We start from the raw sequence: 27132 nt of genomic DNA, 5'->3' as shown, positions 1-27132 counted from the left end.
CCAGGAGAACGAAGCATGGGCAGGACCTGGGAAGCTGGGCTGACCCCTCGGCCACCTCATCAGTCAGGACGGCCGGACTAGGCAGCCGCTAGGTCATACCACAGTCACAAGCATCCCGAGACATCAGTTACTACAAATGACGGGTGTCCTTTCTTTCCCTCCCAAGGTATGTCCCCCACAGGTCAGTCGAGGCCTCCTCTCACCTCGGTCACTCGGGGACCCAGTTGCTGTGCCACAGGGACAAGAAAGGGTTGGAGTGTGGGGTTCTGAAAGGCCCTGGGCTGAAGTGACGCTCAGGCTTGATTCACTGACTGCAGGAGGCCTCTAGCCACAGGGGACAGTGTGGTTCCACCTGTAACAGGAGATGGAAGCACTCAGACAACACACCGAGGACGGTCACCAGAGCCACCTGTCAGCATGGGTGTTCCCTGGGAAGCGAGGAGCCCTTCAGTTCTTATCAGGAAATTGAAGAGACCTTGGGGGCAGGTCCCTGGCCTCTCCAGGCCGACTGCACTCTGGGGCTGGACTGGCCCTGGGGAGGGCAGAGCCCGGCATCTCCACCAAGACCAGGTGGCTCTGTTGACCCTGCAGAGAGCTGAGCAGGCCCTGGGGACAGAGGGCATGGCAGCAGAAGCCCCTTCCTGCCGAGCCCCCTCATCCAAGCCACGGAGAGCCATCTGGGCCTCCCATGTGGGGGATGGGGGAACCCCAAAGGTCCAGCAGACGCTGAGGTGGCCGCCAGGGGCAGATAGCACCCACTCGTGCCTCGGGTGACAGGCCCAGATGCAGAGGGGACCGGAGCCTGCGGTCCCGTGCTCCTACTGCTGCCTTTGAACTTGCTCCTGGTCTGTCTCTCCCCTTGGGAGGCCTCGTCTGGCTCGCCTTCCCAGCGCTGAGTCAAGCCTGGCTGGTGACTGTCCACTTGCCATCCTGGCCCAGTGCCCCCCTCCCCATGATGACAGCATCACAGCTTCAGTGCGTCCATCACAGCTCACCTCTTCCAGAGAGCCTTCCCGAAGGCCTGGGAATAGGCCACAGAGGAGCTGGAGGCCAGGGGTTGGGAGGTGGGGATGCTGGGTCCCTGGTCAAGCCTCTGAGCTCCTCTGTGTAGCCTCAGTTCCTGCATTTGTAATGTGGGGTGGGGACCATATGATCCAGAAATTCCCACTTCTGGGTATATATTTAAAATCAGTGGAGGCAGGGTCTAGGAGAGATATTTGTATGCCCATCTTTATAGTAGCATCGTCCACAATCACCAAAAGGTGGAAGCAACCCAAGTGTCCATCATCAGGTGAGTGGATAAACCAAATGTGGTCCATCTGTACAATGGAATAGTATTCAGCCTTGAAAAGGAAGGAAGTTCTGACACCTGCTACAACATGGATGGACTTTGAGGACATTATGCTAAGTGAAATAAGCCAGTCACAACCGGACAAATATGCATGATTTCACTTATATGAGGTCCCTAAAGGAGTCAAATTCATGAAGACAGAAAGTGGAATGATGGGTGCCTGGGCATGATGGGAGGAGGGATGGGGAGTTAGAGTGTCATGGGGACAGAGTTTCAGTTTGGGAGGATGAAAGTTCTGGAGATGATTGCATAACAATGTGAAGGTACTTAATACCACTGAACTGTATACTTAAAAATGGTTAAAATGGTAAATTTTATATTATGTATATATTAGCACAATTTAAAACATTTTTAAATTTAAATTAAAAAATTTAAAAGGTGGGGAGGGTGCTGTTGTGCAAGGGCCCAGCCTGAGATGTTTCTCAGAGGCCCACGTTCCTTCCTTGTCTGTGGCTTGGCAGGAGCTCCCTAACCCCGGGACCCCTGGCTCAGCCCCTCCTTCACTCCCCTGTGTTACTAGTACCTGAGCATCTTGAGGGAGGGAAAGAAGAAAAAAATCATAATCAGCATTTACTAAGCTTTACTAATTTATTTCTGTAGACCAACACCGTTCTCAGAGTTTTATGGGTCTTGTCTAGTTTAACACTTGACACAGCTCAGAGAGGTGAAGTCACATGTTCGAGGTCACACAGCAGCTGAGCAGAGGAGCCGGCTCTGGCCCAGGCATGATGCTGAAGCTGCCTCTCACTGCCAGGATCCCTGACCATTTTCCCACTGCCCAGTAGTGTCTAGAGGATGCTCTAGACACTACTGGCCAGTGCTCCCAGAGTGCCTGGGAAGCAGGCAAAGAAACCAGCGGCGCCCAAGGGCCTGAGTCCTGTTTCCTGGGCTACAGCCAGGCCAAGATGCTCCATTACCAAGTGTGTGCTTTCTAATGCACGGCAGACCTGCCAGAAAGGAACCATCAGTCCTTCTCTATCTGGGTGGTGATGCCAGCCGTGCTTTTCTGTCTGGATGGACCCCTGGCCCCAGCATGTCCTCCTTCCCTGGATGGCCCTCAGCAGCCCAACTGTGTGGTCCATGGGTCTCATCATACCATCATCCAAGCTCACAGATTCTTTGAAGACCACAATATTTGCCTTGTCCTATTTCCCCAGGAATGCAGAAAGGCAGCCCAGGTGTTGCAAAGGCCCCACCGGGGTCCAGAGACCCTGGTCCAGCACTGGCTCTGCCCCTCTTCTTAGGGAACCTTCAAGTCTCAGATGTTTAGATCCCAGCTCTAGCCCCTGTGGTACCCATGGCTATTGCCCACAGAAATGGACCCCTCCAGGGGTCTTTGGGACAAGTCTCCCAGCAGGCTGCAGTTGTGGGTGGCCATTGCCTTGTGTGGGCATTTGAGACACTGAGGATTAACCATGAGCCCACCACGAGTGGACACAAACATGTGCACTGAAGTGAGTGGTGCCCAAGTCATGTTCTGGACGCATGGCGTGTGACCGGTGTATACATGGCCGGTGAGACCCCCGTGTGAGGGAGGGAAGGGCACCAATGCACCTGCCACTGTGGATATGCCCCAGGCACGCTGTAAATGCTACGGCAGCAAATCAAATTTACAAAGCAATTTGTCCTCTCTCTCCAGCTGGCCCCAGGAGGCTTAACTTAATCACTCTGGAACAATGTCAGAAGATAGCCCCGGATGCACAAATCCCTGCCTTCTGAGACAGTCGGTGGCCTCGCCAGGGCCTGCGGGTCTGAAGCGCCCTCAGGCAGAGGCGCCCAGGCAGCGTTAGGAGGTTGCCCAAGTGTCTCTTCTGGCCCATCTGTGCTTGCTCCCACTCCTCACTTCACTTCTCTCTCCTCCCCCACCAGAATCAGAGCTCTCAGGGGCCTCCTCCTCCCTCCCTGGAAAGAGCAAAACCAACCCCCCACCCCCCAGTGAAGGTCCCTCATTGGAAATGAAATCCCAGTCTACAAGCTGCAGGGCTGGTGGCATCACCCAAGTCCGCTCCGGGAGGGAGTGAGGTCCAGATAAAGAAATAAGACTTATGGTGGCCTTTCAGACACTTGTGATCCCCAGCAGGGGTCCTGTGGACTGCCACCCTGTCACTAGGGGCCACCTCCGCCATAGCCACATGGGGGTAACAGTGACACAGGCTGTGCTGCCTCAGATCTGGGAGGCCCTTCACTCATTCTCAGGGAGTCATGGCACTGACTTTATGGGGCAGTGGGGGTGACCAGAGTTCAGAGAGGGCAGGTAACCTGCAAGAGGTCACACAGCCAGGAGTTCGGGGTGGGGTGGCAACTCTGGTCTGGAGGGGCCTAGGGTCTCTGGTGAAAGCCTCCCCCACCGCCACCCCAGCCCTCCACCAGCGTCTGGGTTCCGGGGAGCTGCCCTTTCCCCATGGCTGATATAGAAAGGGAAACAGTACAGGCTTTGGAGAAATAATTTCTATGAATGGTCCAGTCAACCCCCCCCTCCAGCAACAGCAGCAGCAGCTGTGGCCGGCGGCCAATCAGAGAGGCGTCCGCTGCTCCAGCCCTTGGAAGGCCCTCTCCCTCTCCTGGGGCTTGGGATCCCCCCTCCCCCCAAGATCTGCTCACCCCCAACATGAAGCCTCTCCCTCCCTTTATATCCTTTTAAAGGAAACACTGCAGATTTAAACCACAAATTAAATTTTTAATGAAACCGCATAACAGTAGTGCCCGACGCCATGCAATATTGATGAGATCACAGTGTCCAGCCGGTGGGAGCTTGCCCTGGAAAGCTTTTTAGGATGTTACGCAATATAGAAGCAAATTGATTATTTGCAACAAAGGGATCCGTGTCTCTGTAGTGCTGCTGGGGCCCAGCGAATGTAAAACGGGCGCCTTGGGCTTCCCTGGTGGCGCAGTGGTTAAGAATCCGCCTGCCAGTGCAGGAGACACGGGTTCGAGCCCTAGTCGGGGAAGATCCCACATGTCACGGAACAACTAAGCCCGTGCGCCACAACTACTGAGCCTGAGCTCTAGAGCCCGTGGGCCACAACTACTGAGCCCGTGTGCCACAACTACTGAAGCCCACTTGCCTAGAGCCCGTGCTCCACAACAAGAGAAGCCACCACAATGAGAAGCCTGCACACCACAACGAAGAGTAGCCCCCGCTCGCCGCAACCAGAGGAAAGCCCGTGTGCAGCAACAAAGACCCAACGCAACCAAAAATAAAATAAATAAAATAAAATAAATAAATTTATTTTTTTAAAAAATGGGCGCCTTTCATTACTGCCAGCTATAAATGGCAGTCACGGGAAGGAAGCCGTGACTTCACAGACCCAAATACTATGAGTGTGAGGCCGAGATAAAAGGATGGAGAGGAGGGAGATGGGAGTGTGTATGCGTGCGAGACAGAGAGAGAGGGGAGATGGAGAGGCCTCACCAGGGAGCACTGGGGCCTGCAAGCCAGATGCTGCAGCAAAATGCAGCTCAATTCTTCGAAGCAGGCTCTGAGCTCCCTCACCCAGCTCTCTGAGGCATCCCTTCACTTAAAGGGGCAGCAGGGCTGGGCACCTCCAGATGGGGTCGGATATGATGCTCCCCACGTGGGATGACGGCTGCCCACGCAGCGGGGCCTAAGTTTGCCCATCAGAAGCTGGGCTTCCCAGTGACCAGGTCTCTGCCCTGCTGCGTTACTCTCCCACCTGTGCCTGGTCCAACTCTGATGGGGGTCCCCTTCTGCAGGGTGCCCCCAGCCCGCCCAGGACATGGAGAGCATGTGGCTGGACCAAGCAACCTGGCCCCTCCAGGCCGGTGGAGCTGGGCCTGCCAGAGCCTCCCTGGAAGCACCCTTGAGTGCCTGGTCACCTATGGTCAGTGAAGACTTTGGGGTGGGGTCGGGGGACGAGCCCACACCCTGAACAGGAGCTGCCCTCCTGGACCCCCAGAACCTCTGTGCCAGTCCCACTGCTGGTCCACCACTGGTCCATGCTGTGCTCTTGACATGATTTCCTAGGAGGCGGAGAACATCCCTCTTTCACAGATGAAGAAGCCAAGACTTCAGAGATCGAGTGACTTGTCTTAGGTTTAAGACTAGAGTGTGCAGCCTGCACCCCGGCCGGCCACTAAGGGGCACGTCCGAGACATCTGAGCTGTTTTCCACGTGGTACGGACAGGCAGCACTGCCGTCCCTCCTCCACTTCTGTTTCAAGGCCAGGGGTTATGAGACAGCTGGCTGGAGCTGGGAAAATGCCCCCAGACTTGAGTGCTGGGAATGTCCCCAGACTGATCTGAGGGATAAGGAGACAGGAAAGGGGGCGGCAGGGCTGTGTCAGAGGCCTGTGGAGGGGAGACCAGGATGCTGGGTCCCTGAGAAATCAACCAGGACAGTCATGGAGGCCAGAGCTAAATACGGTCAGCCTTGAACTTCACATAGAATGGATGCTGATTCCGCACATGGCATAATTTTGGGTGTTCTCCCCACCTCCACCCTTGTTCCAAGCCGTCATCCCACCTGGTCACCAGGACAGCCTCCTAAATGGTCTCCCTGTCTGCTCTGGTGCCAGTGCTGGATCCATTCCCCACTAAGTGGCCAGAAGAAGCTTTCAAAAATAGTCACCTGCACCCTCCTACGCTGTTGGTGGGAATGTAAATTGGTAGAGCCACTGTGGAGAACAGTATGGAGGTTCCTTTAAAAACTAAAAATAGGGACTTCCCTGGCAGTCCAGTGGTTAAGACTCCACGCTTCCACTGCAGGGGACACAGGTTCGATCCCTGGATGGGGAACTAAGATCTCGCATGCCGCACAGTGCGGCCAAAAAAACCCCCCTAAAATTAGAGTTGCCATATGATCCAGCTACCCCACTCCTGGGCGTGTATCTGGAGAAAAATCTAATTCAAAAAGAAACATGTACCCCAATGTTCATAGCAGGACTATTTACAATAGCCAAGACATGGAAGAACTCTAAATGTCCATCGACTCAACAGATGAATGGATAAAGAAGATGTGGTACATATATACAATGGAATATTACTCAGCCATAAAAAAGAATGAAATAATGCCATTTGCAGCAACATGGATGGACCAAGAGATTATCATACTCAGTGAAGTAAATCAGACAGAGGAAGACAGATATATAATATCACTTATATGTGGAATCTAAAAAAATGACACAAATGAACTTACAAAACAGAAATAGACTCACAGACATAGAAAGCAAACTTATGGTTGCTAAAGGGGAAAGCAGGGTTGGGGGAGGGATAAATTAGGAGTTTGGGATTAACATATACACACTACTATATATAAAATAGATAAACATCAAGGACCTACTGTATAGCACAGGGAACTATATTCAATATTTGTAATAACATATATATATTACATATATATATATATACATAAAACACGGAATCACTTTGCTGTATACCTGAAACTAACACAATATTGTAAAATCAACTTCAATTTTTAAAAAATAGTCACCTGCTCCAAACCCTTCTGTGGCTCCCCATGCCCCTAGTGCAGTCTAAACCCTTTAGTGTGACCTACAAAGAAGGCCCTGCTGAACTCCATGTCCACCCCCTGCTCATCCAGACACCTTGCTGCCTTGGGGCCTTTGCACGTGCTGCCTTTCCTCACCTAGAATACCTCTTTGCCTAGACAAGTCTCACTCCTGCTTCAGAGCTCAGCTTAAACGATACTCCCTTGGGAAGGCCTTCCCTGATCCCCTGCCTGGGTGGGAGCCCTGCTGTGTGCTCCTCAGATGCCCCTGAGTCAGCTGGGCTCTCCCAAAGGTAGAGCCTGAGGCTGGTAGGTGGTTTACCTGTGAAGTGGTCCAGGGGGAAACAGGAGTGCAAGGATGAGTGATAGAGTTGGCCACTGCTGTGGGCACCAGGTGTTCAATCCCAGGGGACCTCCTGAGAGACTTATGAACCACTCAGGGCCATCCCCCCAGGGGCAGAAAAAGGTTCTTATCCATTGACTCTTTGTGCCATTGGTCCAGTGTGGCCTCACCCCACGCTTCCAGGTGTGCACTTGAGTGTGCAGAGCAGAAAGGAGCCCCAGGGCCACAAGGAAGCGAGGACCGCTGGGCTGCAGCACGGTCGGGGGTGGGGGCGGGGAGCTGGCCGCAGGCTGTGCAGCCCAGACGCCAGGCAGTGGCCGCTACGAGAGGTGACAGGTACGCTCGTGGCCGCAGCTCCTCACTCTTCAAGAATCCCTTGTTAGGTCGATTTACCCGGCCTGAGGGTGGGGACAGCTTCTCCTCCCCGTGCCACCCCCTGTGCCCAGCACTGTCCTGGCCCATGGGTATCACCGAGTAAAGAGCCACGGCAGAAGGAATAAAAATGGACACTTACTAGGACTTCCCTGGCAGTCCAGTGGTTAAGACTCTGCACTTCCGCTGCAGGGGACAGAGGTTCAATCCCTGGTCGGGGAACTAAGATCCCACATGCTGCATAGTGTGGCCAAAAAAAAAAAAAAAAAAAAAGGGACATTTACTTCCCACCCCACTGGATACGGATGGGGTGACCAGGAGAGGTCAGGAAGCATGATGCACGTTACTCCCTGGGAGGTCGGCCTCCCCTCAGAGCCTCAGGGACAGTCACGGCTAAGGCCAAGCTTCGACTGGCTTGGGGGACCGGGGGACCCTGCCGGAGTCACTGTCAGCCAATGGGGCTGGTCCTGAGTGGGGGTGGGATGGAAGGGTGAGGGCTGGCTTTGACCAGTTTCCTGCTGCAGCCCTGCCTCCCAGGGCACTGGGCTGTCCCTGTGCAGACAGGGAATGAAAATCTCCCCAGGAAAGAGGCTTTGCAACCCTAAGACAACCAATAGGAGGATGTCACTCCTTCATTCTTTTGTTTTCTTCCCACTACGTGACAATTTAAGATTTCTCCTCTCTGACCACCTCCCCCAAACCTCTCTCTTTCTCTCTCTCTCACATACACACACACACACACACACACACACACACACACACACCCTACAATGGGTGTTTAAAGAGGGCTCCTCTCCCAAGAGCTCCTGTTTCATCCCCATGACATGTCCACATGCCGCAGGATCTGAGAGGTTTGGACACTAACTCTGACTCAGCATCAAGAAAAACAGAGATGGGAAGCACAGCCACAACGGAAAAACAGCTCTCTGCTTCCTGCACGTCATGTCAGCTCCCCTCCTGGCTTGGAGACCCTCCCCGGACTGGACCAGTGCTGCCAACAGCACAACGACATCACTGTAAAAATGATAACCACCACCACCACTGACCAGGCGCTCATTCCACGGGGTGCCTCCCCTGTGCCACCTGATGTCATCCTCACATCCACCCAGAGTCTCGCAGCTGGTGGCCAAGGCTGTGACCCTGGAGCTCACATGCTGAGCCTCTTTCCCTCCCGACGTGCCTCACCCTGCCCCAGAGGGTGCCCACTGCATCTTTTGGATATTGATAGACCAGAAAGCCATGGGTTCATGCTTCGGCCCAGCCAGACACCACCTTAGAGGGATCTTAATACAACTGCTAGTAGCAGATAACAAGGTTTTAAGAAAAGTGCATGAAATTGAAACTTAAAACCAAGAAATCAACTTTAAAAAAATTAGCTGGAAAGCTCTTGCATCTCCACTGTCTGGGAGAGTTCCCGGCAGCACACAACAGATACTGGAAGACTGACTGTTCACTGAATGAATAAATGAATGAATGATTGGAAACAGAAGGCCAGTTCTTACAAGAATTAGCTGTGCTGCTTAAGCCAAGACACTGAAACGTAAGGAACCTCGATTGCCTGGTCTGTAAAATGGGTGAAATAAAATGTAATAACCCCTGCTGTGACCGCTTCACAGGTCCCTCCGTGATCAAATGAGGGAACGAAGGAACTGGTCTGTGTCGTGTTCTCTGGTGCACTGGGCGGTCCCCCAGGGCTCTCGGGACCTTGCCGGTGCCTGGCAGCCGGTGCCTGGCAGCCTGCGGCCTCTGTCCAGTGAGCCTTGTTCGCGGTGGCCCAGTCCCCAGAGGAGGAGGCTAGAGAGGCAGGAGCTCATGCCCTCCCCTCCCAGGTGTGAGTGATGGCATGAGGCACAGACCTTCTAATAATTGTAATCCCTTGCCGGTACATACCATTTTTATTCCAAAACACTTTTACACCTCGGCTCATTTTATATTTCATATGCCCTCTCCTGCCTGTGGCAGATGGTGAAATTGATGTGGAAGGACACAGCGGGCTGGCGGCCCCAGCACCCACCGCACCAGCCAGATGCTGTTAGCTCGAGGGAGCCAACCAAAGGGATACAAATGGGGTTCTGGAGTGGGGGCTCCAGGACCGCTCCAGACCTGGCTTTTGAATTTACCAGTTCCGTTGTCTGGAGGGAAGGGAGGACAGTGCTGGGAAGCACGCTGGTGTCCGAGGGCACCACGCAAATGGCTGGGAGTGCCAGGACCTGTCGCCAGTGGCGTCACTCTCAGAGGTCAGAAATCTTAACTAATCTCTTGAGCAGTGGGGTCCCGGGCGCTCTCCTCCATCCTCTCCCTGGGCGGTCTCTATACTGGTTGGCTATAACTCCACCGTGCTGAAGATGCTCTCGGGGTTCCATTGTCAGCCCCGACCTCCCCACTGACCCGTAGTCCCTGTTGGCTCAGGACCAGTCTCCTCATTGGACAATATGGATAGTCTAATAAGTACTGGGTTTGGGGCCAAGTACCTGGTCCCCATCATTTTAATTTCCTCCTGGCTGTCAAATAACCACTTCAAACGTGACATGTCCCAGCAAGAACTCACGGTCTCTCCCTCCCTCCAGATCTTCCCCTACTCAGCGGGCGGCACCAGACTCAGGAAGCTTCCCAGGTTCCTCCCTCTGCTCACTCCTCACACCCAAGTCATCACCAAGTCCTGACGATTTCATCTCCTCAAACGTTCTCAAGTCCGTCTCTCTTTCCCTGGCTCCTGCCACAAACTCCTTCCCACCCCTCATCACCCAGCAGCGGCCTCTCAGCCAGTGTCCCCCTCAAGTCTGCCCTCCCAGGCAGGTTCCCAGGCAGAACCTCCTACATACACTCGGCACTGCAGCTGTGCCTCCTTGCAGACAGGATGAAATGGACAGGACGGAACTGTGGCTCCTACATGCTTGCCAGCCCTCACCCACGCCTCTTCCCAGCCAGCTCTGCAGTTTACACTGCGAAGATGGAAGACGTCCCCTCCCTCCACTCACGCCCCTCATCCCTCACCCGGCATTGCTCGTGCCAGCCACCTCCCTCCCCACTCACTCCTCAAGACCGTGCTCTGGTATCACCTCCTCAGGAAATCCCCCTGACTGCTCAACCCCAACCCACCCACCTGCCCTGGCCTGGGGCACTCACGTGCCATCCCGCCCTGGAGGTGTGTGTTACCCCATCTGCCCACCAGGCTGAGCAACCTCAGGATGGAGAGACTGTTGTGTTCATCCCTGGCCCCGGCACGGGGTCTGCCCCTCAGTAGATGCTCTGGAAATATTTGCTGAACTGAGAGCACACGATGAATATTTACACTGTACTAAGTGCCCACGGTTCTGCCTGGGTCCAGAAACCCCTGCTTGGAGAAAAGTGAGTTTTCACCGAGACAGGATGGTAAGTTTATGCCTGTAAACTCCTGTTTACTGGGGTAAGCAAGTCATCAAGTTCAAAAGCACCCGTTCCCCACCTGATCCCAGCATTGGGTTCGGTCCAGAGGAGGGCAGGCCACCCAGGGCTCTGTTCCAGCCAGACTGGGCTGACGGCTGCCCAGGCTGGCTCAGAGGAAGGGGGTCCTCAGGGTGGGAAATGCCCCTGGGTGCAGGGAGTCTGGAGGCCCGGGGTGGGGGGACCCCACTGTCCAATGCTAATGACCACGGCCCACGACTGGTTAGTCCCCATGTGGCTGCCGCAGGGATAGTTGTAGTCACACAATGGGCATGAACTTGAACACCCTGTGGTGAAGCAGGGAGGCTTCTCCTCCAAGGGTAGCAGGTGAGAAGCTCCTCAGCCCGGGGTCTGCGGTCCTGGCCTGATCTGCCTCCACCACCGGGTGTGGGCAGGATGGGCCACTGTCCCTTCTTGGGCCTCCTCTCTGCCACCCGGTCCTGCCAGTCTGAGAGCTCTTTCCCTTGCGGGTTCGGGGTTGAGGGGGGAAGTAGTGGGGTGGGCGGGGAGAGGGGGGACTGTGCCGGGCGGGGAGAAAGCTGGGTGGGAGTGTGAAGGCCAGGGCTTGCCCCTCAGCTTTGCCTTCACTGCACGTGTGGGAGACCCTGGACTTCCCTTGGTTTCCTTATCTGCCAAGTAAGGACAATAGCCCAGCCATGCCTTAGGAAGGCAAATGAATGAACATGGACAGAGGGCTTTGAAAAGGACAATTCCTTGTTTATAAGATAAGGCTATTACTGCAGGGGTGTCTGAGAAGAGGGCAGAGGGGACGGCTCTGGTGTGGTCCCTCCCCCAGCAGAGCTGGGCAGCAGGGACCTGTCCCTGTCACGCCAGAGTGAGTGGATGGGGCCTGTCAGGAATACCACTCCAGGCCAGGGGTCAGAGGCCCCATGGGGCTTGCTGCTGTCAGAGTGGCCCCATCCCCAATCCCTTGGGCCCAGGGGCTTCTCACATGGGAGTCACATGGCCTGGCTCTGTCGTGAGGGCTTGGTTGCCAGAGGTCCCTGCTGACTCTCACCTGGTAGCAGCCAAAAGCCTGTCTCCTCTGCTCCAGGGACAACCTGTGGGTGCTGCCCTCCCAAATAACCATACATAGAGGGGTGCATAAGTCATCCCCCTGGACACAAAGTGAACACCCGTACGAAAGCAGCACCCAGACTGAGAAACAGATCGTAACCAGCACTGTGGGGCTGCTGCAAACAGAAACAAACCAAAAACAGAAACAAAAGCAAAAATCAACACAGGAGCATGGCAGACGTGTCCCCACACATTTAAAACAGCAGCCACTGACATTACCGCAGTGTCCTCCCATCCCAGGTGAGACGCCAGCTCACCCAGCGGGGTCCACGGCGTGTCCTTAGCGGTGACATGGGCCTGACTCTTGTCTGAGGAGCCCACCCGTGTCCAGAGCCAGATCAGTGAGGACTTCTGCCTTCTTCTCTTCCCAGATGGGGTCCCGGGGCCTTGCCTGGCCCTCCCCCTCCACTCCCCAGCCTCCCCCTCCACTCCCTAGCCTGCCCCCTGCAGGGAGAGCTATTTCAAAAGGCAAGGTGGACCCTCATGCTAGATGGGCTCAGAGTCAAGTGGTGGGTGGGCCCTGGTCTGGGTCCATTGTCCCCCCAGCTCTTCCCAGTGCCCTCCCAGGTCCTCCCAGGTCCTCCTTGTGCCCTCCCAGCACCCACCCAGTGCCCCCCTATTGCCTGCCATGAGGGTAGCTCTTTCCTTCCTAGGCCGGCCCATGGCCTTGGCCCTTGAAGAGAACAGGGCCAGGAGACACCACAGGATGGGTGAGGGTCCTGGGCACAGCACCAGGCTTGGGCTCCCTCCCTGGATGGGCTCCCACCATCCACTGGGTAAAGACCCTCAACAGCACTGACGTGCTCAGAATAGTGCCCGACCCACCTGTTTAGCCTTCCTATGCCTGCCTGCCTTTACTACGCTGGCCATAGCTGGGGAGCCTCCGGCCACACTTCTCCACCAGCCCCCTTTGCTTTCCCTACATCGAGGTACCTGCCACCCCCACCCCAATTTAACCTCTGAAGGCCACTCCATCCTCTTCCACCAGTGATATGCCCAGCTGGCTGGCTCCAGCTGATTGCTACATTTTCAGGAATTTGCAAGCTGATTGTTAAACACAGTCATCATTAAAATTTAAATTATACAAACTTACAATTATATAAATTATATTAAGAACGAAGGTAATACATAGAACTCATCACTTTCTAATGTTTTCTACTACATTTTACTATTATCTATGCTTTTTAGGTTATTCACATCTATTGCATCCATGAGGTGGGAAAACCATATACTTGTGTGATCCTGCCACATCTTTTCCCAACTCCACTGCAAGTGTGTATACAGCACTTCCTCCCCCCCCACCACCCCCCCATCCCCGCTGCAGTCCTGACGAACGGGGCTCAGGTCGGGAGAACGGGTGTACACATATGAGACCTTCAGACCAGGTAGCTAGGCAACTTGAAGTTCTTCCTCTGAGGGTTTTGGGCAAGGCAGCCCTTGATTTTCTAGTCCCCAACTCCCAGATACCTCCTGAACTCTAGGGAGGGAGAGGAAGCTGCAAACACTACCCAGATTGAATCTCTCCTGCCCAGGGCCTTGGGTCCAGTTTAAAAGATTTAAAGAAGGCAGAGGGCTGCCATAGTGTGCCCCCCACCAGCCCCTCAGCAGAGCCCAGCATTTCTGCACAGGTGTCCCACATACTGCCTTCTGGCAGACAGAGAGCTCCACAGAGGTCGCCCTTGGGACCAAAGGGTCCTGGGCCCTTGACCGCAGTGTCCTCCCCTCAGGGTTCCATACTTCCCTCCCAGAGATCCCACTGCCCCTGGACATTGCCCCAGGGCCCCTCCTCCCCTTCCGACTCAGTCTACTCCATCTTCTGTGTGTGTGTGTATGTGTGTGTGTGTGGCGATGGGGGGGCGTCGGGGTCTGGCCCTCAGTGCCCAAGTGCCAAGTGCCAACCGCTGAGATCGCCTCTGGAGGTAAAAGCCGAGGTCCCTGCCTTGCTCGGGCAAGCCCCTGCTGCTCTTGGGGCTCAGGACGCAAGGCCCAGCCCAGGGTTCCCGCTCCGTCCACACCTTCCGCCCGGCCCAGCTGGGCTCCTCTCCTGCGCCCACGTGCAATCTCTGCGGAGCGCGGTCCCTCTGTGCCCTCAGGGCCCCACGGAAATCGGCCTCCAGCCACACGCAGCCCTGGCCCGGGGGAGCGCGTGGGGGGGGCGCTGACCCGGGGGGTGACCCCCTCCAGTCTCAGGATGGGAATTGGGGCAGAAGCCGTGGTGCCCTTTGCGCGGGTAATTCCTCCCGAGTCGCTTGCTGGCCTGGGGCGCTCCGGTCGCAGACACGCGTGGGGCAATCGCGGCCGGCCCCCTCCCGCGGCCTGGGGCCGGGGGGTGAGCTGCGGCAGGTCTCAGGGCTCCGTGGTGGGCGAGCGCAGCCGCCGGGGCCGGAAACCCCCGCACAGCCCAGGACCGAGGCGCGCCAAGCCCAGGACAGCCGCTTGCGGGTCGCGGGGTCCCTCTGGCGCCGCTGAAAGACTCTGGCCGCGGGTAGCCCGGGGGGCAGGGGGTAGGAGGAGGCTGCGGAGAGGGAGGAGAGCGTGGCTTATCAAAAAGGTGTCAATAGAGCTGGCTTCATCTCCCACCCGCGGGGCGGAAGTCAGCTCCGCACCCAAGAGCTGCCTGTGGGTCCCTCCGGGCAGGGACCCGCGCACTTGCCAACGGCGGGGCCATCGCAGAGTCCAGAGGAGGCGGAATGAAGGGCTCGGGGCGTGGGGCGGGGGTGTCCGCCGGGCGGCCCCGACTGCGACTGTAGCTCTGGCTCGACCTGTCGCATCGAGCCGGACCCCGGAGTCCTGGCACCTCAGTGCCCTCCTCTGTACAGTGGGAGCTGGGAGGGGCGGCTTCCGAAGCGCCTTTGGCTCTGACCGCCAGGGACGGGCCAGGGTCTCAGGCCATAGTCGGGAGCCCCGAACCGGGCACTGAAAACTGGACGGAAATCTGGGAGCCGAGCCCCGCGGCGCCGCTGCCCAGAAAAATGGCTCGAGTGCGGGGGCGGGTGAGTGGGGTGACTATGAGTAACCTACCATCGTGTGGAGCTTCGCAGGTGCGACGCCCCCTCCCAAAGTCCGGGACCCCTCCCCAGCAGCAGAGAAGTGGGCAGAGCTGGGGTGCATGGGGTCCAGAAAGCCCAACACACACGCGGACACACACAGACATGGACACACGAACGCACCGCAACTCGCACAGGGACACACACGTGCCCTCACATCTCCGCGATGGGAAGGCGCTCGGAGAGCGCGAAAGGGTCCGCCTGTAGGGTCCCCTCGGAAGCGTGGCACCTCCCCCGGGGCTGGAGGGACCGTCCAGCTCCGGCGGCGCCGTCTGCCCGGAATCGGGCCCGCTCGGCTGGCAGGAAAGGCTTAATCCGCAAGGGACGCCTCCGAAAGTGCCCGCCTGCCCCGCCGGCACGAGGTGGGGGCTGTCAATCCCAGGAGACGTTGCCAGTCCCCAAAGCTCGGAGCTGGGGGGTGGGGGAGGGCACAGGAGAGCCAAGAACGAGGGCGTGGGAAGCCCCCAGACCTGGGGTGTATAGCATCTTTTTAACCCCATACGGACATCTAAGAAACTTGGAGCGGTCCCGCGACCCCCTCTCGGGACTTAGCGACGTAGCGAGGCTCTGCTCCCGGCGCTCCCCACCCGGCACGCAGGGGCGGACGACTTGAGTCCTTGGGGACCGGGTCCGGGCCCCGCGATTGTTCAGTGCAGCCGAGCGGGTTGAGCCGAATTCTGCCTCCCGGGTCCTCCGTGGCCTCCCACACGCCCCGAGCCCCGTCGGAGATTTGGGGACACCACGCAGGTGGCCCATCCAGGAGTCCGAGGCCGCGGCCCGGCCCACCCTCCTCCCCCCACCCCACCCCCTCCGTTCTCGGCTGGGGTCGGGGACGGGCCGGTAGAGGGTGGTGCGAAGGCCGCGGCGGCGCCGGGGGTTGGGGGAAGTTTCACCCACTGCGCACCCCTGCGACCCCAGCCGAGCAGCGGGCCCGGGCCGCAGACAATTAAAGCGGGATTCCTCCCCCGCTGACGTCGGCAGCGCGAGGCCCCTCCCGCGGTGGCATAAAAGGCGCGGGCTCCGCAGCGCAGGCGGCAGTGGGGGCCGGACAGCGCGGCCGTGCGGACTGCGCGGCGGAGCAGTGAGCAGCGCGGCGCCCAGAGCGCTGGCCGCCCGCGGAGCTCCAGCCGAGCCGAGCCGGGCCCGGAGCGCCGGGTCCCAGAGCCCGCAGCCATGCTGGCCGGCCGCGCCGCGCGCACCTGTGCGCTGCTCGCCCTCTGCCTCCTGGGCAGCGGGGCCCAGGATTTTGGGCCGACGCGCTTCATCTGCACCTCGGTGCCGGTGGACGCCGACATGTGCGCCGCGTCCGTGGCCGCCGGCGGCGCCGAGGAGCTCCGGAGCAACGTGCTGCAGCTCCGCGAGACCGTGCTGCAGCAGAAGGAGACCATCCTGAGCCAGAAGGAGACCATCCGCGAGCTGACCACCAAGCTGGGCCGCTGCGAGAGCCAGAGCACGCTGGACGCGAGCGCCGGCGAGGCGCGGACGGGCGGCGGCCGCAAGCAGCCCGGCTCGGGCAAGAACACCATGGGCGACCTGTCTCGGACGCCGGCCGCCGAGACGCTCAGCCAACTCGGGCAAACTTTGCAGTCGCTCAAAACCCGCCTGGAGAACCTCGAGGTCCGCGCGCGCCGCTGTTTCCCCTCTGGCTCGCGCGCCCCTCTGCCCTCCCCCAACTCCATTCCCGACCCGGCCCGACACCCCCAACCCCGGCCTCGGCCGGGTGCCGATGCCTGGCTGGGCCCTCCCCCAGCGTACGGGGCCCCGTGGACGGCCACTCGCCCGAGCTCCCCGCCAGGCTGCCCCCGCAGTCGCCCTGAGGGGACCGCGCCACCGGCCTCCCGGCACGGCCCCTGCTCCACGCGTAACGATATGGTTTCCCCCCCACCCCCGCCCTTGCACCCTCGCAGCAGTACAGCCGGCTCAATTCCTCCAGCCAGACCAACAGCCTCAAGGATCTGCTGCAGAGCAAGATCGATGACCTGGAGAGGCAGGTGCTGTCTCGGGTGAACACTCTGGAGGAGGGCAAGGGGGGCCCCAGAAACGACACCGAGGAAAGAGTCAAGATCGAGAGCGCCCTGACTTCCCTGCACCAGCGGATCAGCGAGCTCGAGAAAGGTAATGGTCATGGGGGGCTGGGGGTTCATGCATCCTGTCTCAGCTCCCTGGACCAGCGGGACCCTGCCTCTGGTCCTGGCTTCCTGCATAGCTCAGGTTGGGAGTGTAAAAGCCCTGAGCTCCTCCACCCCTCCAGCCCCATCCCTGCCCCAGGTTCTCCAGTTGGTGTTCCTCGCGGGACTGGGGTGCCCTGGGCTTGGGACATCTCAGGAAGCAGAGTGAGGAAGGGATTGCCTGGGGTTCCCTCCCCCCTCCCCCGCCACACTCACACACTCACACACTCACAGGATTTTTCCAAGTCTGATTTGTTTAATCTTCAGCAACTTTGCACTATAGCTTTGGCTGGCTCAAGTCCTCCCTGGCTAAGAAAACCTGGCTCTAGCCAGTCCCCATCCACAGCAGAGAGCAGCGCATGGGCTGGGGCTGGGTCCTCTTGGTCCATGGCACATTTGGGCCCTGAGCAGGTTTCCTCCCAGCTCCTTGGTACCCTTGGCATCCTCTGGGGATTTCCGGGTCCTCCCCTCCGCCCTGAGCACACCCCCGAGGTTTTCTCTTCTGAGTGACCCAAGCCCAGGCATCTTGCGTGCAGCCCCGCGGTTCCCGAGTCGCCAACTACAGCCAGCCCCAATCTCGCCCCAGGCCCACGGATGAGCTCGGGAGGCTCAGCCTTGAAGTCGCAGAAATCAAACAAGGTTGTAAAAGTGGGGGAGGGGGTGAGACTCGGGGCTCGAAGCAGGGCCACGTGACCCTTCTCGGACTGCAAAGTGTGCTGGATGGATTTAAACAGTGCCATCTTAAGGCACGTTATGTAACTGAAAAACAGATCGGGGAAGGGAGGAGGGGGGGAGAAAGGGGAGATTGGGGAAATGAAGAACACCCCCTGGAGAGACCAGGGACCAGATGTGCTCCAAGGGCAGGGGGCTGCCAGCCTGAGATGGAAGGGGAACACCGAGGGCCAGCCCCGCTCTGTTCCCTGACACCTGGCTTAGAGGAAGGGGGTGGGGTTGCTGGCCCAGTAGGATGCCTTCTAGAAATAATTCTTGGCCTGGAGGGCCGGTTTAGTGCTGGGCTCCCTGGCAGCAGCCAGTGTACACCCTGGAGCTGGTGGGTGTGTGTTCCTGGCTCTGGGCCTGGTGCCCATGCCCACTGCTGGATTGGCATGTTTTGCCTGGACTCAGTCACACCATGCCCAGGGCCACAGCCACAGTGTGTGTGTGGGTTGGGAGAGGGCAGAAAAGTATTCCCTGGAGACATTGCCGGCAGGCGGGGAGCTGGTGGCTGTGTATAAAGGGAGGGTATGGGACCAGGAGCCTGATTTTTCAGGAAACGCACAGGAAGCTCGCCCTGAGAATGATTGGCATCATCCTCAAAGCAGTCACCTTAGGGGATCGTGGCTTTAGGGCTACCTCCCGGCTCCCTGCTGTCCTGCCCTCTCTGCAGGGGGCCAGACAGAGTTGCTAGAAGAGCCTTGGGGGGTACAACTCTCCCTCCTGTGGGATGGATGGGATTCTGGAAACAGCCTGAGTCCTCAGGGCAAATCGGCTGGGTCAGATGAGTGACCAGGGGCTGCAGTGTGTCCTGGCCTCAAGGAAAGTGTGACGGGCACCGGGGGCCTGGTTCTGAGCACCGTCAGCAGTCAGCATCCTGGAATCAGGTTGGGCTCCTGGAGGGGCTGCTCTGAGGGGAGTTAGCCTCTTTACTGGCCGGGAGGAGACCTCCTTCCTCTGTGGTGACACCTTCGAGCGTTGCTTTACAGGGTGTGCACTGACCCACTCCCTACCCACGCCCACTGCCCAGCCCAGGTGCAGACACTCAGAGCCCAGCGTGTGCGGGCGGCTCCCCACACCCCCATCCCAGCCTCTCCACAGGGGTCACCGTGTGGGAGCCACCTTATGGGAGCCAGACCGGGAGCAGAGACCTTGGGTCAGCTCTTTTGTCCTGGCCCTGTGCCCTGGGGCAAAGTACTTGACCTCTCCAAGCCTCCTTCTCAGCATCTACAGAACAGAGGGGAGTCTGCTGTGTCTGCATCACCAAGCCTGGCTGGGGGCAGGGGCATTGGCAAGCCTGCTTTAGTCAGGGACAGGCGCTTCATCAAGGTGCAGGTGTCTGGACTGTGTCCCGTCCTCCCCAGGTCAGAAGGACAACCGCCCTGGAGACAAGTTCCAGCTCACTTTCCCCCTGCGGACCAACTACATGTATGCCAAGGTGAAGAAGAGCCTGCCGGAGATGTACGCCTTCACGGTGTGCATGTGGCTCAAGTCCAGCGCAGCGCCAGGGGTGGGCACGCCCTTCTCCTATGCCGTGCCCGGCCAGGCCAATGAGCTGGTCCTCATTGAGTGGGGCAACAACCCCATGGAGATCCTCATCAACGACAAGGTAGAGTCCCCACCCCTCTGGACTTGCAGGGCAGCAGGGCGAGGCCCCCAGGGCCCCAGTCTGTGCCAGCTGCTGGGACAGGTCTGGGTAGCATGAGATATACAGCCTCAGATGCTACTGTGGCCCCAAGAGGAGAGCCTGCCAGGCAGGGCTGAGGGAGGTGCAGGGTGAGGACTGGGAGGAATGGGGAGGGGTGCCCTTGCCATGCTCCACGAGCAGGCCTCCCAGACAGAGGCCTCCGGGCTAGGGTGGAGGAGGGTGATCCAGGGGGACAGTCCATCTGACAGAATCCTCCTCCCCCAGCTGGCCTTGGAGCTGACTTTGCTCCTCCATATTTGGGAGACCACAGATGCTGGGGGGGTGGTAAAGATGCTCCTAGAGAGTCCAAATCAATCCTGCTTAGCCCCCTACCCCTGGGAGGAGGCCAGATCTGGGTGAGTCCTTGGGAGAGGGCAACCTTTCCCTCCAGGGAACCCGTCTCCATCCTGGCCCTCTGTTAGCTGTGGGAATAGCTGCCAACTCTCAAACTCCCTCATCTCTATGCCAGCTTTGGTAGTAAATGTCTAAAACCTGGGCTGGGAATTAGATTCCAAGCCCTTGCTCTTGAGGCCTTGCCTAGAAAGGGCTGTGCCTTTCTGGGGCCCCATTTCCCCCAAGTTAAAAGAGTGTGAGGGTTCTTTCATTGGCTGAAGCAGCCTCCCTGCCTGAAATGGTAAGAGCGTGAGTGAAATTTCAGGTGAGAGGCTGGTCTGAGCGTTAAAAGGCATGGTGCCATCTCCCCTGGCATCTTTCAGAGTCTCTGCGAAAAGGCTGGGCGGGTTGTAGACCCAGAGATCTGGCAATTAGAGATGGAGTGTTGGAAGAGAGGAGAGGCTCAGAAAGCAGCAGTGAACTCAGCCCCCAGGGGTGGCCCTCCTCCATCAGAGGGCCTGTTTCGTAGACTAGCCAAGAGGGAGGAGGGTGAGTAGGAGTGAGGAGATTGCATATGCAGATCGATCTTAGGAGCCCCCTTGACAAATCTTCCCATTTCCTTTGTGATTTTGTGCTCCATCAATGGATGGGCCTGACAGTCCAGAGGGGCAGGTGCTGCAAAAACTCAGTAACGGCTCTTGATATTTATTGTAAATGCATATGAATATCGGTTGAACTACTAACTAGTGATGATAATTGATTCTGATTGTACCCCTGTTCCCATAATGTCCTGTATGTTGTTCTCCTTCCCAGGTGGCTAAGCTGCCCTTTGTAATCAATGATGGCAAGTGGCACCACATCTGCATCACCTGGACCACCCGGGACGGGGTCTGGGAAGCCTACCAGGATGGCACCCAAGGAGGCAACGGCGAGAACTTGGCGCCCTATCACCCCATCAAGCCACAGGGCGTGCTGGTGCTGGGCCAGGAGCAGGTACAGGCCATGGGGGCAGGGAAAGAGGGAGGCAGCTGCAGGGGGAGGAGCCCCAGAACCAGAGACTAGGCAGGAGAAAGAAGAATGAGGGTGTTGGGAGAGAGGGCAGAGAGGCAGCAGGGAGCAAAGTGGGAGGGAGCTGGAGAAGGAAGTGGTTTCCCCTGAGAAGTAGCTGAGGGAAGCAAGTGATGCAGCAGTTTGGGCAAAGTCCCTGCTCTGAGTGGGCACTTTCAGGAAAGGCAAGCAGGAGTGGGCTCTGGTCTCAAGGCTCTCCACAACTTCCTCAACAACTGCAGCAATGCTCTTTGGCACAGGAAGACCAAATGTGCATTTAGTGATGCATAATTTATTTCCTGGAAGTGGTTTGTCTCCCATTGGGCACCCAGGAGGGAAAGGCAGGCAGGAGAGCCCCAGGGCTTCCATTCTCATTGGGCAGGTATTGCTGTCAAAGAGTGACATCTGAGTTTCTTGACTAGAGGCAGGGAGTGTAGGGGAGGCCCCCCAGGCGCTGCTCCCACAGTTGTTCATGGACCTGGCTGACACCCTCCCTCACTGGGCACCTCTCAGGTGCCCCCAGGAGAAGCTCTGCATCCAGGGCAGAGGAGGCCAGCATCACTCCTTTTCCTGAGCTCCCCACAGGGGAGGGACGGATGGATAGCTGAAGACCAGACACAGGGAGACAAATGGACCAGAGGTAGACGTGAGAGCCTTTCCCCCTAGGGATGCCCTCCTGATAGGCCCCCACCGCAATGACCCCCTCCACCCTCATCCTCTGCTTTTCTCTGAAGGACACGCTGGGTGGCGGGTTTGATGCCACCCAGGCGTTCGTGGGCGAGCTGGCCCATTTCAACATCTGGGACCGCAAGCTGACCCCGGGGGAGGTGTACAACCTGGCCACCTGCAGCACCAAGGCCCTTTCCGGCAACGTCATTGCCTGGGCTGAGTCCCACATTGAGATCTACGGCGGAGCCACCAAGTGGACATTTGAAGCCTGTCGCCAGATCAACTGAGGCCCAGGGCCAGGCTGAGCCTCCTGGTCCCCAGGTCCCCAGCCCCCTCCCGCTTCCCCCCTGCTTGTGCGGAGATGATCCGTCGTCTCTTCTTCTCTCCCTTTCCCCCAGGAATGACTCAAGGCCATCGCCCTCGCACATGCGCACATGCACACAGCCTGGTTTCGTCCTCATGCACGTGAAGCAGGCCCGGCTCCCATCTGTCCCCGAGGTGTCCCCACTTCTCTCTAGGAGCCCGCACTGTTTCTCAGGCATGCCCCGTTCACCAGTAAAGCCGGCAGCTGCAACATTTTGAAAAATGCACACGTAAGTGAGAGGACCTGTGTGTGAGTGTGTGTGTGTGTGTGTGTGTCTACAAGGGTCTGTCTCTCTGGGGAGGCCTTCTCTTTTAAAATGAGGTATTTCATTTCTTCTTTCTCTGTGGCTTTGGGAAATCTCATGACTGGTCTAATATCTGCATTGCCAACTTTGGTGTCTGCCCGCGTGTCTTGGGGCTGGTGCATCTTCTTCTGCAATGCATTCGTCTTTGTTTGTAAACGTTTTTCAGAGCGACATATCTCTATATTGATAAAATAAATATCTTTTAGCAGTTTGTTAAAGGCTGGGGGCCTCTGCATGGAGAATTTGTATTTTGTCATAGAAGGAATTCTCTCTGAAGGGTTGAAGGCAGACAGTGTCCTGTGATGGCACCACATGCTGGGCGGGGGCAGAGGAGGTGGGACCGGCCTCAGGATCCGGGCAGTCCCTCCCCCAACCCCCAGTGCCTGGCCAGCATCCTGCTGTTGGCATCTGAGGGCAGCACTGGGCCTGGGAGGCCAGCCTGCATACCCAGCTCGGCCAGCTCTGGCCCAGGATACCGTCTGTGGCCCTCAGCCTTCCCACCTCCTCAGACTCCCCTTCAGCTGCCAGCTAGTGCCCCCAAGAGAGGAACATCCCATCCACAGCCCACGAAGCCAGGACCCCTGGTCTCCTCCCCTTGGCCTCTGGCAGTGGCAGACCAGAGGCTTCAGTGGGTCAGCTTGAGAGCAGACCTTTTAGACCAGGAAACCCGCACTCTGATTAAGACCCAGCCACACAGGGCCACTGAAACTTGAACCCAGCCAGTCGATGGGCCAGGTCCGTGGTAACTCCGACAGCCATATTCTTCACCCGGGCCAGGGCGAGCCCTCCAAGGGGGCAGGGCCTCCGGAGACCTCTCCTGGGGAGCCACGCATGGCTAGGCCGGGGCCTGGAATCCACTCCCCCATCTTACAGAGCGCAAGTCCTGATGTAGCCCCCAACCTGTCACCAGCTGGTGACACTGAGACCCAACCAGTGTCAGAAGCTTTGACATTTCTTTCCCTCCATGAAAAACTAGCATGTGCACCTCCTTCTAGTCCTTCCAAGGCGGGGAGAAAAGTGTGTGTGTGTGTGTGTGTGTGTGTGTGTGTGTGTTGAATGAGAGCGAGAAGAAGAGCACTCAGACGGATCACACCCAGGGGAGGGTGAGCTCCCTGCTTTGTTGCACCATCTGGGGGTCGCACACCCCAAGGGCAACCTGGACTCTGTCACCAGGAGTCTAATTAGCAAAAGGCTGGCAAGTCTTTCTAGAAATTTTACTGCACTGCCTGGCTCATCTACAGCTGCAGACATTTCTTCAGGAGAAGCAGGTGTTTCTGTCTTCTGTTCCTTCCAGGGCACCTGTCTCCTTAAACGCAGGTCCGTGTTGTGTCGGAAACCTAGTGCATCTGTGTGTGTCTGTGTTGGTGTCTCTGTGTTGGTGTCCGCGTGGGTGTCTGCACGGTACCCAGTCGCCGTTCTGCAATGCATCACTCTAGTGCCAAGGGTGAGGTCCAGGCGCCAGGCTGCGTGTTGTGGTTCAACAGTGGCTTTTTCTGAGACCGCTGTGCTTTGTCAGAGCCCATCGGGCTGTGGCACCTGTGGATCTGCAGGGATCTTCTCTGTTTGCATGTTCCTTGGGGTGGCATGTCCCTTGCTTCCTCAGTCTGGTGTGTGTTCCCCTGCCTGCATGAACTTCTCTGGTTCTGTGTTGTGTGCCCAGTGCCACCCATTGTTCTGTGACCATCCATGTAGCTACTGAAAATGGCTGGGTAAGCAAGCCAAGGGTGTCGGAGGAGGTCAAGGGAGAGATCGATTCCCTCTCCCCCTCCCCACTCCCCAAACACACCAAGAAGTATTTTTAACGTGTAGGTTGAGAACAAGCCTAACAATGACTGTGGTTGGGAGAGAGTGAGAGCTTAGTATCCCCCTCTAGACCAGATCAGCCCCACCCCTCACTTCAGCCATCTCAGAGCTGTAGGCAAGGCCCAGAGTGTGCTAGGTGCTCTCCCATCAGCACCTCCCACCAGCCCCTGCCGATCTATGGATCTACCAGACCCCGACCACCTCCTGTCCCAGTGGGCGTGGTGGGAGCTGTCCTTTCAGGACCACAAGCCATCCTCTGCCCTAAGTAGAGAGGGGCAGAGCACACCCCAGATGCTTACGCCTGTGTCCCTTCAGCCTCCCGACCTGTTCACCCTCCTCGCCCCTCCCCTGACGCACCCACGGTGCCAGGGATGGAAGCTGATGTTTAACTCCCTCCGCCCTCCCCAGCTGGAGCCTGTGCCAAGCCCCGGACTCCCTTACTGTGGTAACACTTGGCACTTTGCCAGCCCCGAGGAAGGCAGATGACACAGCCACATATCTAATCCACATAGTTTCCATCTACCCCTTAATCTGATTGATGTTCCCTCTTGCACTGAATAATACATGCCTATCTCAGGTAAGCGATTTTATAAAATAAGAAGATAAAAAAGCACTGTCGAGACAGTGTTTGCTTTCGCCGAGCTGGTGTCCTACAGCTCCCTGGGTGTCCGAGGTGGGAGAGCTGCTGACAGAGGCTCTCCGGGCCCTCGGGGGATTAGAGCCCACTTGAATCGTAAGCCTTTCTTGCTTTTGATAACAGTATTATTTCTCTTACTCTAGAAGAAAAAGTTTATTACCAAACAAGAGTATTTTTATGAAAGAAAAGGACAAACCTATAAATTAACTCAACCTATATTTCCCTTGAAAATACTTTCAGGCTCCGCCAAAAACGTAGAACTGAAAGCATGTTATTTTGGAAGAAAGAGATACATTTTGTATGCTTTCTGTTCCTTTTGTAGATTCACAGTTTTATTTTCTAAGACTGCAAAGATCACTTTGTCACCAGCCCTGGGACCTGAGACCAAGGGGGTGTCTTGTGGGGAGTGAAGGGGAGGGAAGAGGCTGGCATGAAGGTCACAGTCGTTCCAATGAGCTCCAAAGAGGGGCCACCTGTTCTCAAAGATGTGTCGGGGATGGGATGTACACTGGCCATTTATGGTGGCCCCTCTGTCTCGGAGCTGGCTTGTTAAGTGGAATGAGTTGAAGACTTGATGGTCAGTTCCAACCCTGATAGAAGAAACTAGGGTTCTGAATTGTAAACATTAAGAGGATAGTATCCTTTGTAATCTTATGGCAACCAAAATGTGGCTTAAAGCAGTCATGGTTTCATCTCTTAAAACACAGTGTGTAAATCTATTCAACTAATGACGGGAAATATATCACTTCCATGCACAGTGGACTTAAGTGCCATTTGTTGAAGGGGAACAAGTCATTGAGGAGAAAAAAAGCCCAATACTTAAAGTCCCAATTTTGTCTTATTTGCCAAAAAAAAAAAAAAAAAATCAACGACAACAACAAAGCAAACCCCCTATGGTTGATATTGTTATATTGTATATACTGTATAATAGGAAACAGAATTGATGTATCTTACTTTTTCATTATTTGCTAACCAAAGCTGTACATTTTTCATATGATCCGCAGCCTTTTGGGTATCTAATGGGTCAAAACCATGGGACCTGCCACCTCCCATAAGCAGTTCTGGAAATGCACTATTTCTACTGGTATTCTTGCTTTTTTCTTTTTCTTCATTTTCTTGCTGAAATGACATGAATTGTTAAGTTTATTTTTACACAGTAAAGAGTGAAGAAAGACTGTGGTCTCCTTGGAATGTCTCTTCTTTTCTCAAGCTTGCAAATGTCACCTCAACCTGCTGGATGACCTCAGGGGTCCTCCCAGGGGATGCATGCCTGCCCATTGCCCTGTGCCGCTTGAAAATCACGCAGCCATCTGGTGACACTGGACATCAGAGGTGGGGAGGGGGCCTGCCCAATAGCCGATACCAAGGCAGAGAGAGGTGAAGTGATTTCCCAATGTGTGGAGGCCACACTGGGGCTTGGGGTGCAGAGTAACTGCCCATTCCTCACCTCGCCTGCAGCCCTGCTCCTTACTGAGTGAATGCACTGCCCACAGCACACCTGGGCACAGGTCCCAGGTGGCCTGGGCTTGTCCTTCCCAAACAGCCCTGCTCTGCTCTCCTTTGCCATATCCCTGCTGACCCATCCTTGGCCAACACCTGGTTACCTCTCCTCTTTTGGGGTTCCCAGGCTGCTTTCCTGCTCTCAAGCAAGACAGCATCTCTAGATTCACATAACAAGAAGATGGGTGACGCGGGAGCCCTGGGCACTGAGAAGAACTTACTTCCTTGGCCCCTGGTGGACCAAGCTAGACTCTGGATGAACAAAGAGCTTTGGAACTGTTCCCTTCCAGGGGACAAAATTAATGACCAGGGGCCAAAGTAGCCTGCCTGGTTGGTGGGTCTCCCCCATGCCCCAACACACATACCCACACGCACACTGGGTTAGCAGAGGGGACCTGGCCAGGACTCAGGACCTGGAGTTTGGTGGGGTGTAACTGAGCCGTCCATTGCCTGGGGTGGTACAGAAGGAGGGGATTTGGCCTCAGAGCAGGTGGCCACTCGCCCTATTGCCCCTGCAGGAGGAGTCCCTGTTGGGAGAGAGAAGCCCCTGCCAGGCTGAAGACCCTGGACCTGTTTTCTCCAGAGTTGCCCTTGGCGGGTGGTATCCACCTCCAGACACGTGTGGCCAGGCCAAGGGTTGTACCCAATCCCAGCAGCTCCAGCCAACACACCACCTCTTTGCCTCCCACTCAAGCCAAGTGCATAGTTATGCCTATAATAACATCACTCTTACATTTCTAATTTCTATGGAAGTGCTCATTCAAAAACTTGGGTATTTTAACTATCATTAGAAACAAGTTACTTTCCCCAACTCTCACACCTGATA

The 27132-nt window shown here is 56.8% G+C and overlaps 2 protein-coding genes across 4 annotated transcripts in view; one reads left to right on the top strand and one right to left on the bottom strand.

Annotated features, from left to right (window-relative positions):
• The window catches only part of RPTOR (regulatory associated protein of MTOR complex 1), a 451485-nt gene that overhangs the window by 373250 nt on the left and 51103 nt on the right, over positions 1 to 27132 (bottom strand). The gene's annotated exons all lie outside the window — the stretch shown is intronic.
• NPTX1 (neuronal pentraxin 1) lies at positions 16130 to 25981 on the top strand. Its single transcript, XM_082372821.1, has 5 exons — positions 16130 to 16697; positions 16988 to 17195; positions 19327 to 19571; positions 20796 to 20975; positions 21764 to 25981. Exons 1-5 carry the CDS (start codon positions 16254 to 16256, stop codon positions 21983 to 21985), a joined length of 1299 nt encoding a protein of 432 aa, XP_082228947.1. The 5' UTR covers positions 16130 to 16253; the 3' UTR covers positions 21986 to 25981.

Source organism: Balaenoptera borealis, assembly GCF_965194805.1.
Source record: "Balaenoptera borealis genome assembly, chromosome: 20".
Taxonomy (NCBI): domain Eukaryota; kingdom Metazoa; phylum Chordata; class Mammalia; order Artiodactyla; family Balaenopteridae; genus Balaenoptera; species Balaenoptera borealis.
This window is presented reverse-complemented; position numbering and strand designations above follow the sequence as displayed.

Excerpts from the sequence above, each read along its gene's own strand:
- NPTX1 (XM_082372821.1), top strand. The coding sequence starts at position 16,254 with ATGCTGGCCGGCCGCGCCGCGCGCACCTGTGCGCTGCTCGCCCTCTGC. Across the intron at positions 16,698-16,987 it reads CCCGCCTGGAGAACCTCGAG|CAGTACAGCCGGCTCAATTC; the intron begins GTCCGCGCGCGC and ends GCACCCTCGCAG. Across the intron at positions 17,196-19,326 it reads GATCAGCGAGCTCGAGAAAG|GTCAGAAGGACAACCGCCCT; the intron begins GTAATGGTCATG and ends CGTCCTCCCCAG.